At 25.5% G+C, this 19,101-nt stretch overlaps 4 protein-coding genes across 4 annotated transcripts, besides 1 other annotated feature; 1 reads left to right on the forward strand and 3 right to left on the reverse strand.

Annotated features, from left to right (window-relative positions):
• Window positions 1–131: 131 nt before the first annotated feature.
• Window positions 132–1,265, reverse strand: TVAGG3_0983840 (thymidine kinase protein; the record flags this gene model as incomplete). The annotated part of the gene is made up of 1 exon (XM_001579432.1): window positions 182–1,228. One exon carries the CDS (start codon window positions 1,226–1,228, stop codon window positions 182–184), a length of 1,047 nt encoding a protein of 348 aa, XP_001579482.1.
• Window positions 1,266–1,822: 557 nt separating this feature from the next.
• On the reverse strand, window positions 1,823–2,526 carry TVAGG3_0983850 (H2A histone acetyltransferase protein; the record flags this gene model as incomplete). Its single annotated transcript, XM_001579431.2, has 1 exon — window positions 1,851–2,510. One exon carries the CDS (start codon window positions 2,508–2,510, stop codon window positions 1,851–1,853), a length of 660 nt encoding a protein of 219 aa, XP_001579481.1.
• Window positions 2,527–4,012: 1,486 nt separating this feature from the next.
• TVAGG3_0983860 (structural constituent of ribosome) lies at window positions 4,013–4,692 on the forward strand (the record flags this gene model as incomplete). The annotated part of the gene is made up of 1 exon (XM_001579430.1): window positions 4,023–4,337. One exon carries the CDS (start codon window positions 4,023–4,025, stop codon window positions 4,335–4,337), a length of 315 nt encoding a protein of 104 aa, XP_001579480.1.
• Window positions 4,693–5,146: 454 nt separating this feature from the next.
• Window positions 5,147–5,266: a mobile genetic element.
• Window positions 5,267–18,321: 13,055 nt separating this feature from the next.
• TVAGG3_0983880 (spectrin binding) lies at window positions 18,322–18,828 on the reverse strand (the record flags this gene model as incomplete). The annotated part of the gene is made up of 1 exon (XM_001579429.1): window positions 18,322–18,828. One exon carries the CDS (start codon window positions 18,826–18,828, stop codon window positions 18,322–18,324), a length of 507 nt encoding a protein of 168 aa, XP_001579479.1.
• Between the last annotated feature and the right edge of the window lie 273 nt (window positions 18,829–19,101).

The raw sequence follows: 19,101 nt of genomic DNA on the forward strand, positions 1-19,101 counted from the left end.
AGAGTTGAATTGAATAAAAGATTGCGATGAGAGATCTATACAAACAAGAGATCATACATGTTTGAACGTAATCTATCATATTAAAAGCTTATTCTACATCATTGAAAAACAAAATTATAAGTTTCATCAAATGAGTAAAGATCGTATTAGAGTAATTTTTATTTTTAAACAAGTATTATTCTTAATGTGCAGCTGTGAGTGCAAGTCCAAGTGATTGCTGGTACATTATTCCGAGACGAGAAATCGGGATCATTCTGATTCCATCAATAACAGCAGAGAATGGAGCTGGAAGACCAGTAAGTGGGCAGACTGAATCAAGTTTCATAACCTTTTCGCAGCGTGGGAACAATTCAATTATTCCTGGATAGGCATGGTGCTGTTCATCGCCATCGACAGCAGAGACCATGACAATCTTGCCGCTGTTAGCAAGCTCATCTGCCCAATCAGCAAGGTTTTTGAACTTCTGAGCTTCGTCAATACCAATTACATCGTAATTGCTAAGTGAAGCAATATCTGGAAGATCTCTGACGAGCTTCATCTCAAACTTAGGATTGTGGTGATCAACTACATCTTCTGGACGAATGCAGACAACTTTACGTCCTGCAATTACGTATCTGTTCAAAACACGAAGGAGTTCAGTAGTCTTACCGCTCTTAACTGGTCCAACAGTAAGATGGATCTCACCAGATGTATTTGTTCCGAAGAATGCACTTCTTGAAGCAGCTGTGTATGATTCAGCGCCACCGATGAGCTCAATGGAATCTGAGTTAACAGTACGCTTACTGAAAGCAGCCTCTCCACCAGTCTTGCAGCAGACAGCTGTAAGTTTAGTGAGAGACTCACATTTGGCCATCAATTCGAGGACACTGCCAAACGGCTTCCTCTGGAAGGTTCCATCAAGGGCAGCGACAATCACTGTCTTGCCATAGTTTGCGAGCTTCTCTGAAAACTCTACAACATCGGGGAAGAACTGGCCTTCATCGATGCCAATTGTTTCGTAAGCCAAACATTCGTTAAAGTGAGGCATGAGCTCATTGCATGGGATGGCATCATGCATATATTGATCATGTGTTGATACTTTGTCGGTTGAGTACCTTTGGTCCTTATCGTATTTCATGACAACACAGCGTCTGCGGCCAAGCTCTGCTCTGTCTATGCGGCGAAGCATCTCTGTAGTCTTTCCAGCGAACATTGGTCCAACGACAACCTCAATACGTCCTACTTGCATTGTCGGAAATAAAAATTGTGCGCCAAAAGTGAATTTCCTTGGCGCGCCATTTTTGAGAAGTTTACAAATTTTAATTGAGAGGAAAATGAGTAATTTTGGCGGCATTAAGATATTCTGTAGAATATGAATAAATATATGTTCAGAATTATATTTCCCCGTAAAAATCGATTGTATCGTAGTTCCAGTTGTGTGGTCAATTTGTAAACGACATGTATCACTTCCATGTTGATGAATTTGCTATCACATAAGAAAGTATTAGTAATTTTCGTATTTAAAATACCAAATTCCGATATTTTCATGGAAAAATCATTCCTGCCTTCGAGTTTTTTAGCGTTTTGAGCGTCATATTTATAAGAACAGGCATATTTTAATTAGGATAAAAAGATTATATGTTCAATGGGGAGAATCGACAACTCTACAACATCTCCAATTCAAGAAATTCATTACTATTGTACCAATTGAAGTTACAACTATCAAGTATCCCTGCAAACTCAGTAAATTCTATCCTTAACTTGCATTTTCAGTCATTTTGGTGATTTTTGTCTCGTATTCAAAAGATGCATAAATTTAGTAATAAATAATAATCTTTCTATTTTATTAATCTATAAATAATCAGTTAAAGTTACTGTTTCTTGATGAGTGGCTTCCAAAGAACTTGGTAATAAGCTTCAACGCCGTCAGCAGGGTCAATCATCTCTGGGGATGATGGATGTGGTCTGTAGTTAAGTCCAGCGAAGAATTTGACAGAGCCACCGTTCTCTTTGAAGAGTGTGCACATGACCAATTCAACTTTGTTCTTGAGAGCAATGAATTCGCATGCTTGGACAAGGAACTTACCGAGACCTTTGTTTCTGTATGCTTCTTCAATATGGATCTCGTAGAAGTATAAGATATATTCATTTTGATCATATTCGAAACGGAAGTGAACGAAGCCAATTGGTTTTTCACCATCGTAGGCAATTAAATATCTGGCTCTGTCCTCAAAGAGCTCTGTATTCTTGATCTTATCATCCCATCCATTGCCATTTTCATAATAGTTTTGCATGCAGGACTTTGTAAGCTCAAAGATCCATGTCTTAAGTTCTTCTGGAGCATGCTTGTGAGATTTAACTGTGATATCAAGACCGTTTTTCTTATAAGCCTTGAACATTGGAATAATTGCAAGTAAATCCTCTGTTTCTTCAGCTTCACGCATAGCTCTACGTTTGGCGTTGATAGCCTCAGTTTCCTGCTTGGCTTTTAATTTCTTGAGCTGAGATTTTGTGAGATTTTGGTTAGACATTTTGATGAGGCTTTTCTTCGACCAAACCGTGTCTATCGTAACGATGTTTTATTTTTGAGTCGTTTTTTATTCCAACAAAAAACACCTTACAAAGCAAAAAATTTTCATCACCACACGGAATTCTTGAATAAATCGCTAATACATTTAGAGGATGATCACAAGAACTAACATTGAACTCAGATCTAGTTGGGAAGACTATTTTGGTGATAAAACCAAAGTTATACAGACACAGAATGGAACATCATTCTCAGATACAACAAGTTCTAATAATTATTACATTTTTTATTGTATTTTTGAAGAATGCAAAGAAAATGGTGCAATTTACATCAAAAGAACAAACAGTATTTGCACATTACTTGAAGATTCCAGTTTTAGCAGATGTTATTCCGCTTCAGATAATGATGGTGGTGGATCAGTTTTCTATGTATGCAATCAAGAAGGACAATTTGTACAAAAATGAACGTGTTATTTTAAATCAATAGCAAGAAATTCTTTCATGGAATTTAGACAATGGACTGAAGCTCGCCCATCATATAAAAACTATGCACTTGATGTTTCTGTTTCTAATTGCGGAGAAAATGAATCAATAGGAAGTTATACATTTGAAAATGATGAAGGTGATATACGTATTTCCAATATCAATAGCACAAACAACAAATGCAATATAAGATCATCATATGGCAGTTCTCTTTATGGAAGTTCAGGTACATGTAATTTCTCAACATTCAGAGGAAACAACCAAACTGATAGTAAATCACTTTTTTTTGGAGTAATGATTATAGAGTAACACAAACAGTTTCTTATTGCAATGTAATTGAAAATAACTGCGGAACAGGCAATGACATAGTTTTATTTATTTGTAGTACCACAACTAATGTTGATCACTGCATATTTTTAAATAACATTGCAAAGTATATGTTTCATATCAATAAAAATGCAGGTCATAATTTGACTATTTCAGATTCATATGTTGATTCACAGTCAGTCTCAAGTAATGCAGGGAAAGTTATATACACTAATAAAAAAGAAATTTCCGATTTTAATGATTTTCATCATTTTAAAATAGAAAATTGTTCTATAGAAAGTATATCCAAATTTAGTGATGAACCTAATCCTCATAAAAAATATCTAATGTATAGGAGGCGATAAAGAAAAAGTAGTAAAAATTTCAGTTATTATCATGATACTTTTTTTTCCCTTTTTTGAATGAGTTGTGGATATTTGCAAAATTCAAAAGAACACATAATTAGGGATGAACACGAAAAGAATAAAACTTATAAAAATTATGTGTATTTTTTATAAAATGTGAGATTTTTATGAAGTTACGCAACTTTGCTGAATAATCAGGTTTCAAGTTGAGATTCAAGTGTCTTTGTAAAAAGGACTAGTAGCCATCTTTAATAAGTCTAATTTGTCTGGTAAAAAAACTCAAGAACTTCCGAGAAAAAAAAATTCAGAAAAACCGATCGTTCGTCCATCGGTTGACGGTTAGTTTACACATCCTTTTTTTTCATGGTTCATCATCCAAAGACTAAGAAGTTCTTCTGCAAGTTCTGCAAGAAGCACACAATGTGCAAGGTATCCCAAGCATCACGTGGTGAAGAGCGCCACTCCGCTCTCGGTCGCCGTCGTTACGATCGTAAGCAAAAGGGTTTCGGTGGCCGTGTTAAGCCAATTCTTCGTCGTTCTAAGAAGACATCCAAGAAGATCTCTCTTAGATTCACCTGCCAGTCCTGCAAGAAGGCTACAATGTACTGCTTGGGCCGCCTTCGTAAGTTCGAGTGGACAGTTGAAAAGAAGAAGAAGCACGCCGAACCAACATGGTAAATAAATATGTTTGAAATGCTTCAAAAAGCATGGTATCACTTTGTTCAAAAGTGATTTGGGTTTGACCCAATAATCGACCTTGATGTCAATCCAGGTCGATATATGAAACCAGAACAACGACTGTGTTTCATAGGGTTCTACATCTTCGCATGTAGACCAAACAAATCACGATTTTTTTAATTAATTTTTCCTTTTTTATATAACTACATCGAATACAATAGGCTTCATATTTTGATCAATATACACTATATTACTTATCCATTTTTTAATTTAATTTTTTGATTTGAAATTTATTTTTTTTCATTTTAATTTAGATTCGTTTGCTTATTAGTATTTATATGAACTTTGTATGTTTGTTAGCAAATACCATCTAGTTTTAGTGTTTTTCTGTGAAAATTAAGAAATTTCCTTTTTTTTTCAATGAAAAATGATTTTTGAACTGATTTTAAAGGAGTATAAAGATTATATGAGATATAATTAAGTGAGTTTATTAAATATATTTCGCATGTTTCAAATATGACTTTGTAAATTCGATATTTAAAGGAAATGATGCATAAGATATTTTTTTATAATCATGTGAGGCATATATTTCTTTGAATCAATCATATTTGATTAGTTTGTATATTGAATGAACATAGACGGTTTTGATTTTCTTTCTATATTTAGATCCCAAATCATACTTATTTAATAAATAACAATGTTTCATAAATTTTGAAAATCAATTTTTTAGACGACATTGATAATTTTATCACTTTTTTAGACAATAATATTAATCTTAAAGATGACAACGATAATTTTATCACTTTTAAGGGTGCACTTACGCCCATCTGACTTTAATTCAATTTTTTGACAACTGATGTGAAGAGCCATTGAAAATTAATCTTAAACATCTGAATTGAAGGTCTTGTCATAGGATTGTAAGTGCACCCCTAAAGATAATTATGATAATTTTATTACTTTTTAAGATGACAATAATCCATACTCAAAAAATTGATATTGAAAAACGGCAATCTCAAAAATCATCAGAAAGAACAAAACGTATGAAAAAACTTTTGCGATCTTAACAATTATGCAATGATATTCACTCAAATAAGATCATAAAAACAGTTGAGTCTATTAAACAATTCATCGAATTAATCAGTTGTTTGATCGGTTTACTTAAATCTAGCCAAATCAATACTCAAATTGTTGGGTTTAAAATCACAATAAACATTGTATTCTTTGTTCTTCTCCTGTTGTTTACCGATTCTACTTAAATATACTCCTTCGCAATTTATACAAATTTTGAACGATTTAGTCAATCTTGTTAACTTATCACCAAATAATGGCCGAAAGGAATACATTCAAACTATGATTTCCAACATTTACAGATGAGAAATGACAATTCCAAAATTAAATTCATCAAATAGTAATACAAAAAGAACAACAACCCCAACAGTGAGAAAGATATTTGATTAGTGTTATGATTATTTCTCCCTAAAAAAAAGTTACTTTCTTCAAATTGAGTGTGCTAACACGGCGAATGAACATTAAATTATTGATGTGGAATATTTATTCTTAAATAATGCGAGTATTACTATATCATTTTAACATAGAACAACGAGAAAAAGAATTATTGGATATTCGTAGCACCATGCTCAACTAAGTATTTGACGACTTCTGTTGAATTTGCTTTTATTGCAATACTAAGAGGGCATTCATTAACATTTTATGAATGTAATAAAACAATGATAATTGTGAAAGTAAAGAGTATTTTATAAAAATATTATAAATATGAAAAGAAATAGAATCTTATAAAACAATGATAAATATGATGAGAGAGAGTGTGTAATAAAACAATGATAAATATGAAGAGAATGAAAATTCTATAAAACAATAAAAAATATGAAACAAAAGAGAAATATATAGAACAACGATAAATATGAAGAGATTGAGAATTCTATAAAACAATGACAAATATGAAGAGAAATAAAATTTTATAAAACAATGATAAATATGAAAAGAAAGAAAATGTAATAAAACAATGATAAATATGAAAAGAATGAGAATTACATTAAACAATGAAAAATATCAAAATAAAGAGAATGTCATAAAATAATGACAAATATCAAAAGGAAGAGAATGTGAAAAAACAATGATAAATATGAAAAGAAATGGAATGACATAAAATAATGACAAGTATGAAATGGAAAAGAATTTGATAGAACAATGATAAATATGAAAAGAAAGAGAAATATACAAAATAGTGATAAATATGAAAAGAAAGAGAGTTCTATAAAACAGTGATGAATATGAAAAGAAAAAGCATTGATAAATATGAAAAGAAAGAGAATTCCATAAGATAATGATAGATATGAAAAGAAAAAGAATATGAAAAAATGATGATAAATATGAAGAGAAAGAAAATGCAATGAAACAATGATAAATATGAAGAGAAAGAAAATGCAATGAAATAATGAGAAAAGTGAAAAGAAAGAGAATTTTATAAAACAATGAGAAATATCAAAAGAAAGAGAATAAGTTTCACGTTGAAATTAGCACCATGTTCAACTAAGTATTTGACAATTTCTGTTGAATTTGCTTTTATTGCAATACTAAGAGGGCATTCATTAACATTGTGAGAATTTCATTAAACAATGATAAATATGAAAAGAAAGAAAGTTTCATAAAACAATGATAATTATTAAGAGAAAGAGAATCATATAAAACAATTATAAATATAAAGAGAGAGAGAATTTCATATAACAATGACAAATATCAAAAGAAGGGGAATTCTATAAAACAATGATAAATATCATAAGAAAGAGAATGTAAAAAACAATGATAAATATGAAGAGGACGAGAATTCTATAAAACAACGATAAATATCATAAGAAAGAGAATTTCATAAAACAATGATAAATATGAAAAGAATGAAAATTCTATTAAACAATGATAAATATGAAAAGAAGGAGGACGCAATTAAACAATGATATATATGAAGAGAAATAGAATGATTTAAAATGATACTAAATATCAAAAGAAAGAGAATAAGTTTCATGTTAACATTGGCACCATGTTCAACTAAGTATTTGACAATTTCTGTTAAATTTGCTTTTATTGCAATACTAAGAGGACATTTACTATTATTATGAGAATTTCATTATACAATGACAAATATGAAAAGAAATAGAATTATATAAAACAGTGATAAATATGAAGAGACAAAGAATTAAATCAAACAATGATAAATATGAATAGAAAGATAATCTATAAAACAATGATAAATATGAAGAGAAAGAAAATGTCATAACACAATGATAAATATCAAAAAATGAGAATGCCATAAAACAATGATAAATATGAAGAGAAAGAGAATGCTATAAAACAATGCAAAATATCAAAAGAAACAGAATTAAATAAAAACAATGATAAATATGAAAAGAAAGAAAGTTTCAAAAACAATGATAAATATGAAGAGAAAGAGAAACGTAATAAAACAATTATAATATGAAGAGAAAGAGAATGTCAAAAAACAGGATAAATATGAAAAGAAAGAAAGTTTCATAAAACAATGATAAATATAAAAAGAAAGAAAGTTTCATAAAACAATGATAAATATGTAAAGAAAGAGAATGTCATACAACAATAATAAATATATAAAGAAAGAAAGTTTCATAAAACAATGAAAAATGTGAAAGAAAAAGAATCATATAAAACAATGATATATATCAAAAGTAAGAAAATGTCATAAAACAATGATAGATATCAAAAGAATGAGAATGTTATAAAACAATGATAAATATGAAAAGAAAGAAAGCTTCATTAGATAATGATAAATATGAAAAGAGAACGTAATAAAACAATGATAAATATGAATAGAAAGAAAATGCAATAAAACAATGATAAATATGAGTAGAAAGAAAATGTAATAAAACAATGATAAATATGAAAAGAAAAATAATGTAATAAAACAATGATAGATATGAATAGAAAGAAAATGTAATATAACAATGATAAATATCAAAAGATAGAGAATAAGTTTCACGTTGACATTAGCACCGTGTTCAACTAAGTGTTTGACAATTTCTGTTGAATTTGCTTTTATTGCAATACTAAGAGGGCATTCATTAACATTGTGAGAATTTCATTGTTATATATATGAAAAAAAAAAAAGAATGCCATTAAACGATAACAAATATCACAAGAAAGTGAATTTCAGAAAATAATGATAGTTATGAAGAGAAAGAGAATGTAATAAAATAATGATATTTGTGATGAGAAAGAGAATGTCATAAAACTCTGATAAATAAGAAAAGAAAAAGAATGCCATTAAACAATAAAAAATATAACAAAAGAAAGAAAATCTCACTAAACAATGATAAATATAAGAAAAGAGAATGTAATAAAATAATGATAATTATGAAGAGAAAGTGAAGATAATAAAATATTGATAAATATGAAAAGAAAAAGAATTAAATCAAACAATGATAAATATGAAAAGAAAGAGAATAAGTTTCATGTTAACATTAGCACCATGATCAACTAGGAATTGGACAATTTCTATTGAATTCATTTTGATGGCAATATAAAGAGGGCATTCATTAACATTGTGATAATTTCATTAAACAATGATAATTGTGAAAGTAAAGAGTATTTTAAAAATATTATAAATATGAAAAGAATAAAATTTTATAAAACAATGGTAAATATGAAGAGAAAGAGAATCATATAAAACAATGATAATTATGAAGAGAAAGAGAATACATTAAAACTATTAATTAATATGAAACGAAAGAGAAATATATAGAACAATGATAAATGTGAAGAGAATGAGAATTCTATAAAACAATGACAAATATGAAAAGAAATAAAATTTTATAAAACAATGATAAATATGAAAAGAAAGAAAATGTAATAAAACAATGAAAAATATGAAAAGAAAGATAATCTTTTAAAACAATGATAAATATGAATAGAAAGAAAATGTAATATAACAATGAGAAATATCAAAAGAAATAAAATTTTATAAAACAATGATATATATGAAAAGAAAGAAAATCTTTTAAAACAATAATAAATATGAAAAGAAAAATAATGTAATAAAACAATGATAAATATGAAAAGAAAGATAATGTAATAAAACAATGATAAATATGAAAAGAAAGAAAATGTCATAAAATAATGATAAATATGAAAAGAAAAAAAGCTTCATCAGACAATGATAAATATGAATAGAAAGAAAATGTAATATAACAATGATAAATATCAAAAGATAGAGAATAAGTTTCACGTTGACATTAGCACCGTGTTCAACTAAGTGTTTGACAATTTCTGTTGAATTTGCTTTTATTGCAATACTAAGAGGGCATTCATTAACATTGTGAGAATTTCATTAAACAATGATAAATATGAAAAGAAAGAAAGTTTCATAAAACAATGATAATTATTAAGAGAAAGAGAATCATATAAAACAATTATAAATATAAAGAGAGAGAGAATTTCATATAACAATGACAAATATCAAAAGAAGGGGAATTCTATAAAACAATGATAAATATCATAAGAAAGAGAATGTAAAAAACAATGATAAATATGAAGAGGACGAGAATTCTATAAAACAACGATAAATATCATAAGAAAGAGAATTTCATAAAACAATGATAAATATGAAAAGAATGAAAATTCTATTAAACAATGATAAATATGAAAAGAAGGAGGACGCAATTAAACAATGATATATATGAAGAGAAATAGAATGATTTAAAATGATACTAAATATCAAAAGAAAGAGAATAAGTTTCATGTTAACATTGGCACCATGTTCAACTAAGTATTTGACAATTTCTGTTAAATTTGCTTTTATTGCAATACTAAGAGGACATTTACTATTATTATGAGAATTTCATTATACAATGACAAATATGAAAAGAAATAGAATTATATAAAACAGTGATAAATATGAAGAGACAAAGAATTAAATCAAACAATGATAAATATGAATAGAAAGATAATCTTATAAAACAATGATAAATATGAAGAGAAAGAAAATGTCATAACACAATGATAAATATCAAAAGAATGAGAATGCCATAAAACAATGATAAATATGAAGAGAAAGAGAATGCTATAAAACAATGCAAAATATCAAAAGAAACAGAATTAAATAAAACAATGATAAATATGAAAAGAAAGAAAGTTTCATAAAACAATGATAAATATGAAGAGAAAGAGAACGTAATAAAACAATTATAAATATGAAGAGAAAGAGAATGTCAAAAAACAAGGATAAATATGAAAAGAAAGAAAGTTTCATAAAACAATGATAAATATAAAAAGAAAGAAAGTTTCATAAAACAATGATAAATATGTAAAGAAAGAGAATGTCATACAACAATAATAAATATATAAAGAAAGAAAGTTTCATAAAACAATGAAAAATGTGAATAGAAAAAGAATCATATAAAACAATGATATATATCAAAAGTAAGAAAATGTCATAAAACAATGATAGATATCAAAAGAATGAGAATGTTATAAAACAATGATAAATATGAAAAGAAAGAAAGCTTCATTAGATAATGATAAATATGAAAAGAGAACGTAATAAAACAATGATAAATATGAATAGAAAGAAAATGCAATAAAACAATGATAAATATGAGTAGAAAGAAAATGTAATAAAACAATGATAAATATGAAAAGAAAAATAATGTAATAAAACAATGATAGATATGAATAGAAAGAAAATGTAATATAACAATGATAAATATCAAAAGATAGAGAATAAGTTTCACGTTGACATTAGCACCGTGTTCAACTAAGTGTTTGACAATTTCTGTTGAATTTGCTTTTATTGCAATACTAAGAGGGCATTCATTAACATTGTGAGAATTTCATTGTTATATATATGAAAAGAAAAAGAATGCCATTAAACGATAACAAATATCACAAGAAAGTGAATTTCAGAAAATAATGATAGTTATGAAGAGAAAGAGAATGTAATAAAATAATGATATTTGTGATGAGAAAGAGAATGTCATAAAACTCTGATAAATAAGAAAAGAAAAAGAATGCCATTAAACAATAAAAAATATCAAAAGAAAGAAAATCTCACTAAACAATGATAAATATAAAAAGAAAGAGAATGTAATAAAATAATGATAATTATGAAGAGAAAGTGAAGATAATAAAATATTGATAAATATGAAAAGAAAAAGAATTAAATCAAACAATGATAAATATGAAAAGAAAGAGAATAAGTTTCATGTTAACATTAGCACCATGATCAACTAGGAATTGGACAATTTCTATTGAATTCATTTTGATGGCAATATAAAGAGGGCATTCATTAACATTGTGATAATTTCATTAAACAATGATAATTGTGAAAGTAAAGAGTATTTTATAAAAATATTATAAATATGAAAAGAAATAAAATTTTATAAAACAATGGTAAATATGAAGAGAAAGAGAATCATATAAAACAATGATAATTATGAAGAGAAAGAGAATACATTAAAACTATTAATTAATATGAAACGAAAGAGAAATATATAGAACAATGATAAATGTGAAGAGAATGAGAATTCTATAAAACAATGACAAATATGAAAAGAAATAAAATTTTATAAAACAATGATAAATATGAAAAGAAAGAAAATGTAATAAAACAATGAAAAATATGAAAAGAAAGATAATCTTTTAAAACAATGATAAATATGAATAGAAAGAAAATGTAATATAACAATGAGAAATATCAAAAGAAATAAAATTTTATAAAACAATGATATATATGAAAAGAAAGAAAATCTTTTAAAACAATAATAAATATGAAAAGAAAAATAATGTAATAAAACAATGATAAATATGAAAAGAAAGATAATGTAATAAAACAATGATAAATATGAAAAGAAAGAAAATGTCATAAAATAATGATAAATATGAAAAGAAAAAAAGCTTCATCAGACAATGATAAATATGAATAGAAAGAAAATGTAATATACACAATGATAAATATCAAAAGATAGAGAATAAGTTTCACGTTGACATTAGCACCGTGTTCAACTAAGTGTTTGACAATTTCTGTTGAATTTGCTTTTATTGCAATACTAAGAGGGCATTCATTAACATTGTGAGAATTTCATTAAACAATGATAAATATGAAAAGAAAGAAAGTTTCATAAAACAATGATAATTATTAAGAGAAAGAGAATCATATAAAACAATTATAAATATAAAGAGAGAGAGAATTTCATATAACAATGACAAATATCAAAAGAAGGGGAATTCTATAAAACAATGATAAATATCATAAGAAAGAGAATGTAAAAAACAATGATAAATATGAAGAGGACGAGAATTCTATAAAACAACGATAAATATCATAAGAAAGAGAATTTCATAAAACAATGATAAATATGAAAAGAATGAAAATTCTATTAAACAATGATAAATATGAAAAGAAGGAGGACGCAATTAAACAATGATATATATGAAGAGAAATAGAATGATTTAAAATGATACTAAATATCAAAAGAAAGAGAATAAGTTTCATGTTAACATTGGCACCATGTTCAACTAAGTATTTGACAATTTCTGTTAAATTTGCTTTTATTGCAATACTAAGAGGACATTTACTATTATTATGAGAATTTCATTATACAATGACAAATATGAAAAGAAATAGAATTATATAAAACAGTGATAAATATGAAGAGACAAAGAATTAAATCAAACAATGATAAATATGAATAGAAAGATAATCTTATAAAACAATGATAAATATGAAGAGAAAGAAAATGTCATAACACAATGATAAATATCAAAAGAATGAGAATGCCATAAAACAATGATAAATATGAAGAGAAAGAGAATGCTATAAAACAATGCAAAATATCAAAAGAAACAGAATTAAATAAAACAATGATAAATATGAAAAGAAAGAAAGTTTCATAAAACAATGATAAATATGAAGAGAAAGAGAACGTAATAAAACAATTATAAATATGAAGAGAAAGAGAATGTCAAAAAACAAGGATAAATATGAAAAGAAAGAAAGTTTCATAAAACAATGATAAATATAAAAAGAAAGAAAGTTTCATAAAACAATGATAAATATGTAAAGAAAGAGAATGTCATACAACAATAATAAATATATAAAGAAAGAAAGTTTCATAAAACAATGAAAAATGTGAATAGAAAAAGAATCATATAAAACAATGATATATATCAAAAGTAAGAAAATGTCATAAAACAATGATAGATATCAAAAGAATGAGAATGTTATAAAACAATGATAAATATGAAAAGAAAGAAAGCTTCATTAGATAATGATAAATATGAAAAGAGAACGTAATAAAACAATGATAAATATGAATAGAAAGAAAATGCAATAAAACAATGATAAATATGAGTAGAAAGAAAATGTAATAAAACAATGATAAATATGAAAAGAAAAATAATGTAATAAAACAATGATAGATATGAATAGAAAGAAAATGTAATATAACAATGATAAATATCAAAAGATAGAGAATAAGTTTCACGTTGACATTAGCACCGTGTTCAACTAAGTGTTTGACAATTTCTGTTGAATTTGCTTTTATTGCAATACTAAGAGGCATTCATTAACATTGTGAGAATTTCATTGTTATATATATGAAAAGAAAAAGAATGCCATTAAACGATAACAAATATCACAAGAAAGTGAATTTCAGAAAATAATGATAGTTATGAAGAGAAAGAGAATGTAATAAAATAATGATATTTGTGATGAGAAAGAGAATGTCATAAAACTCTGATAAATAAGAAAAGAAAAAGAATGCCATTAAACAATAAAAAATATCAAAAGAAAGAAAATCTCACTAAACAATGATAAATATAAAAAGAAAGAGAATGTAATAAAATAATGATAATTATGAAGAGAAAGTGAAGATAATAAAATATTGATAAATATGAAAAGAAAAAGAATTAAATCAAACAATGATAAATATGAAAAGAAGAGAATAAGTTTCATGTTAACATTAGCACCATGATCAACTAGGAATTGGACAATTTCTATTGAATTCATTTTGATGGCAATATAAAGAGGGCATTCATTAACATTGTGATAATTTCATTAAACAATGATAATTGTGAAAGTAAAGAGTATTTTATAAAAATATTATAAATATGAAAAGAAATAAAATTTTATAAAACAATGGTAAATATGAAGAGAAAGAGAATCATATAAAACAATGATAATTATGAAGAGAAAGAGAATACATTAAAACTATTAATTAATATGAAACGAAAGAGAAATATATAGAACAATGATAAATGTGAAGAGAATGAGAATTCTATAAAACAATGACAAATATGAAAAGAAATAAAATTTTATAAAACAATGATAAATATGAAAAAAGAAAATGTAATAAAACAATGAAAAATATGAAAAGAAAGATAATCTTTTAAAACAATGATAAATATGAATAGAAAGAAAATGTAATATAACAATGAGAAATATCAAAAAATAAAATTTTATAAAACAATGATATATATGAAAAGAAAGAAAATCTTTTAAAACAATAATAAATATGAAAAGAAAAATAATGTAATAAAAACAATGATAAATATGAAAAGAAAGATAATGTAATAAAACAATGATAAATATGAAAAGAAAGAAAATGTCATAAAATAATGATAAATATGAAAAGAAAAAAAGCTTCATCAGACAATGATAAATATGAATAGAAAGAAAATGTAATATAACAATGATAAATATCAAAAGATAGAGAATAAGTTTCACGTTGACATTAGCACCGTGTTCAACTAAGTGTTTGACAATTTCTGTTGAATTTGCTTTTATTGCAATACTAAGAGGCATTTCATTAACATTGTGAGAATTTCATTAAACAATGATAAATATGAAAAGAAAGAAAGTTTCATAAAACAATGATAATTATTAAGAGAAGAGAATCATATAAAAAATTATAAATATAAAGAGAGAGAGAATTTCATATAACAATGAAAATATCAAAAGAAGGGGAATTCTATAAAACAATGATAAATTCATAAGAAAGAGAATGTAAAAAACAATGATAAATATGAAGAGGACGAGAATTCTATAAACAACGATAAATATCATAAGAAAGAGAATTTCATAAAACAATGATAAATATGAAAAGAATGAAAATTCTATTAAACAATGATAAATATGAAAGAAGGAGGACGCAATTAAACAATGATATATATGAAGAGAAATAGAATGATTTAAAATGATACTAAATATCAAAAGAAAGAGAATAAGTTTCATGTTAACATTGGCACCATGTTAACTAAGTATTTGACAATTTCTGTTAAATTTGCTTTTATTGCAATACTAAGAGGACATTTACTATTATTATGAGAATTTCATTATACAATGACAAATATGAAAAGAAATAGAATTATATAAAACAGTGATAAATATGAAGAGACAAAGAATTAAATCAAACAATGATAAATATGAATAGAAAGATAATCTTATAAAACAATGATAAATATGAAGAGAAAGAAAATGTCATAACACAATGATAAATATCAAAGAATGAGAATGCCATAAAACAATGATAAATATGAAGAGAAAGAGAATGCTATAAAACAATGCAAATATCAAAAGAAACAGAATTAAATAAACAATGATAAATATGAAAAGAAAGAAGTTTCATAAAACAATGATAAATATGAAGAGAAAGAGAACGTAATAAAACAATTATAAATATGAAGAGAAAGAGAATGTCAAAAAACAAGGATAAATATGAAAAGAAAGAAAGTTTCATAAAACAATGATAAATATAAAAAGAAAGAAAGTTTCATAAACAATGATAAATATGTAAAGAAAGAGAATGTCATACAACAATAATAAATATATAAAGAAAGAAAGTTTCATAAAACAATGAAAATGTGAAATAGAAAAAGAATATATAAAACAATGATATATATCAAAAGTAGAATGTCATAAAACAATGATAGATATCAAAAGAATGAGAATGTTTAAAACAATGATAAATATGAAAAGAAAGAAAGCTTCATTAGATAATGATAAATATGAAAAGAGAACGTAATAAAACAATGATAAATATGAATAGAAAGAAAATGCAATAAAACAATGATAAATATGAGTAGAAAGAAATGTAATAAACATGATAAATATGAAAAGAAAAATAATGTAATAAAACAATGATAGATATGAAGAAGAAATGTAATATAACAATGATAATATCAAAAGATAGAGAATAAGTTTCACGTTGACATTAGCACCGTGTTCAACTAAGTGTTTGACAATTTCTGTTGAATTTGCTTTTATTGCAATACTAAGAGGGCATTCATTAACATTGTGAGAATTTCATTGTTATTAATATGAAAAGAAAAAGAATGCCATTAACGATAACAATATACAAGAAAGTGAATTTCAGAAAATAATGATAGTTATGAAGAGAAAGAGAATGTAATAAAATAATGATATTTGTGATGAGAAAGAGAATGTCATAAAACTCTGATAAATAAGAAAGAAAAAGAATGCCATTAAACATAAAAAATATCAAAAGAAAGAAAATCTCACTAAACAATGATAAATATAAAAAGAAGAGAATGTAATAAATAATGTAATTATGAAGAGAAAGTGAAGATAATAAAATATTGATAATATGAAAAGAAAAAGAATTAAATCAAACATGATAATATGAAAGAAAGAGAATAAGTTTCATGTTAACATTAGCACCATGATCAACTAGGAATTGGACAATTTCTATTGAATTCATTTGATGGCAATATAAGAGGGCATTCATTCATTGTGATAATTTCATTAACAATGATAATTGTGAAAGTAAAGAGTATTTTATAAAAATATTATAAATATGAAAAGAATAAAATTTTATAAAACAATGGTAATATGAAGAGAAAGAGAATCATATAAAACAATGATAATTATGAAGAGAAAGAGAATACATTAAAACTATTAATTAATATGAAACGAAAGAGAAATATAGAACAATGATAAATGTGAAGAGAATGAGAATTCTATAAAACAATGACAATATGAAAAGAAATAAAATTTTATAAAACAATGATAAATATGAAAAGAAAGAAAATGTAATAAACAATGAAAAATATGAAAAGAAAGATATCTTTTAAAACAATGATAAATATGAATAGAAAGAAAATGTAATATAACAATGAGAAATATCAAAAGAAATAAAATTTTATAAAACAATGATATATGAAAGAAAGAAAATCTTTTAAAAATAATAAATATGAAAAGAAAAATAATGTAATAAACAATGATAAATATGAAAGAAAATAATGTAATAAAACAATGATAAATATGAAAAGAAAGAAAATGTCATAAATAATGATAATATGAAAAGAAAAAAGCTTCATCAGACATGATAAATGAATAGAAAGAAAATGTAATATAACAATGATAAATATCAAAAGATAGAGAATAAGTTTCACGTTGACATTAGCACCGTGTTCAACTAAGTGTTTGACAATTTCTGTTGAATTTGCTTTTATTGCAATACTAAGAGGGCATTCATTAACATTGTGAGAATTTCATTGTTATATATATGAAAAGAAAAAGAATGCCATTAAACGATAACAAATATCACAAGAAAGTAAATTTCAGAAAATAATGATAGTTATGAAGAGAAAGAGAATGTAACAAAATAATGATAAATATAAAAAGAGAGAGACTATAAATTTTGTTAATATTTCCTCCATTAGAAAGTAAATAAGATGCAAAATCATAATTTCCGAAATACATGCACTCCGCTATTGAATCAGGAGTTTGTCCTCAATTTGATTTAAGGTACTCAGCAATTTCATAGTGTCGATAATCCAATGCTGTATTAATCATGTTATCAAATGATTTACCATCTTCTATCATTTGCATAAAAATGTTTTTATTTCCGCCTTGAATTGCATATTTTTCGGAGTTTTTGGTATATTTAGCTCCTAAATTTTTCAAGTAATTGAAACATAATTATGAGCCAAATTTAATCGCGCAATCAAGTGATGTAATTCGATAATCAATTTTCTCATTAATATCAAGATTTGGGAATTTACTTTTAAGATCATCAACTTTATCCCATGCAATATAGTATAAATTCAGAATTTCTTCTTCTTCAAATGTAGGTTTGAAGTTTTCAAATTTGATACCTTTATAATATAATAACGTTGCTAATTTATCATTTTTCGGTTTGATGATGCATGAAAATTCGTTTAATATCTTTTGGTAAAGTTCTGCGAATAATTTAATATCTTTAACACGAATTTGTGAAATAACATCAATCAAGTTAAGCGACATCTGGATTGGTATTTTGTTATTTGTAATGAGTTCTATAATTTGTGAAGATATTTGTAACATATTATTCGAATTGACACTCCATATAATATTTGATGCTTGACTAGGGTATTTAAATATTTCAATCGGTTTAATGTCACTAAAATAACATCCAGTTTCATTTTTTGATTGTTCAGAACTTGTCATGCTTTGTAAAAATTTACCACGACACTTAAAAAAAATGTTTCTACGCTATTTTACACACAGTTTTTATTCCACGAATTCAAGTTGATGCATGATGTTTATATTGATTTGTGGCAATTTATTGTTAAAACTAGAAATTTATTGATAAAAATTTTGTTTTTAAACAATAAATATTACATGAAACAAACCTTTACCTTTAACATATCCTGTAATGGCAAGCAATGAATGTGAAATGTTCATTATAACGCAAGATTTTAATCAATGAGCAAATCAATT

The sequence above is a fragment of the Trichomonas vaginalis genome, chromosome I (genome assembly GCF_026262505.1).
Source record: "Trichomonas vaginalis G3 chromosome I, whole genome shotgun sequence".
In the NCBI taxonomy this organism is placed as follows: Eukaryota; Parabasalia; order Trichomonadida; family Trichomonadidae; genus Trichomonas; species Trichomonas vaginalis.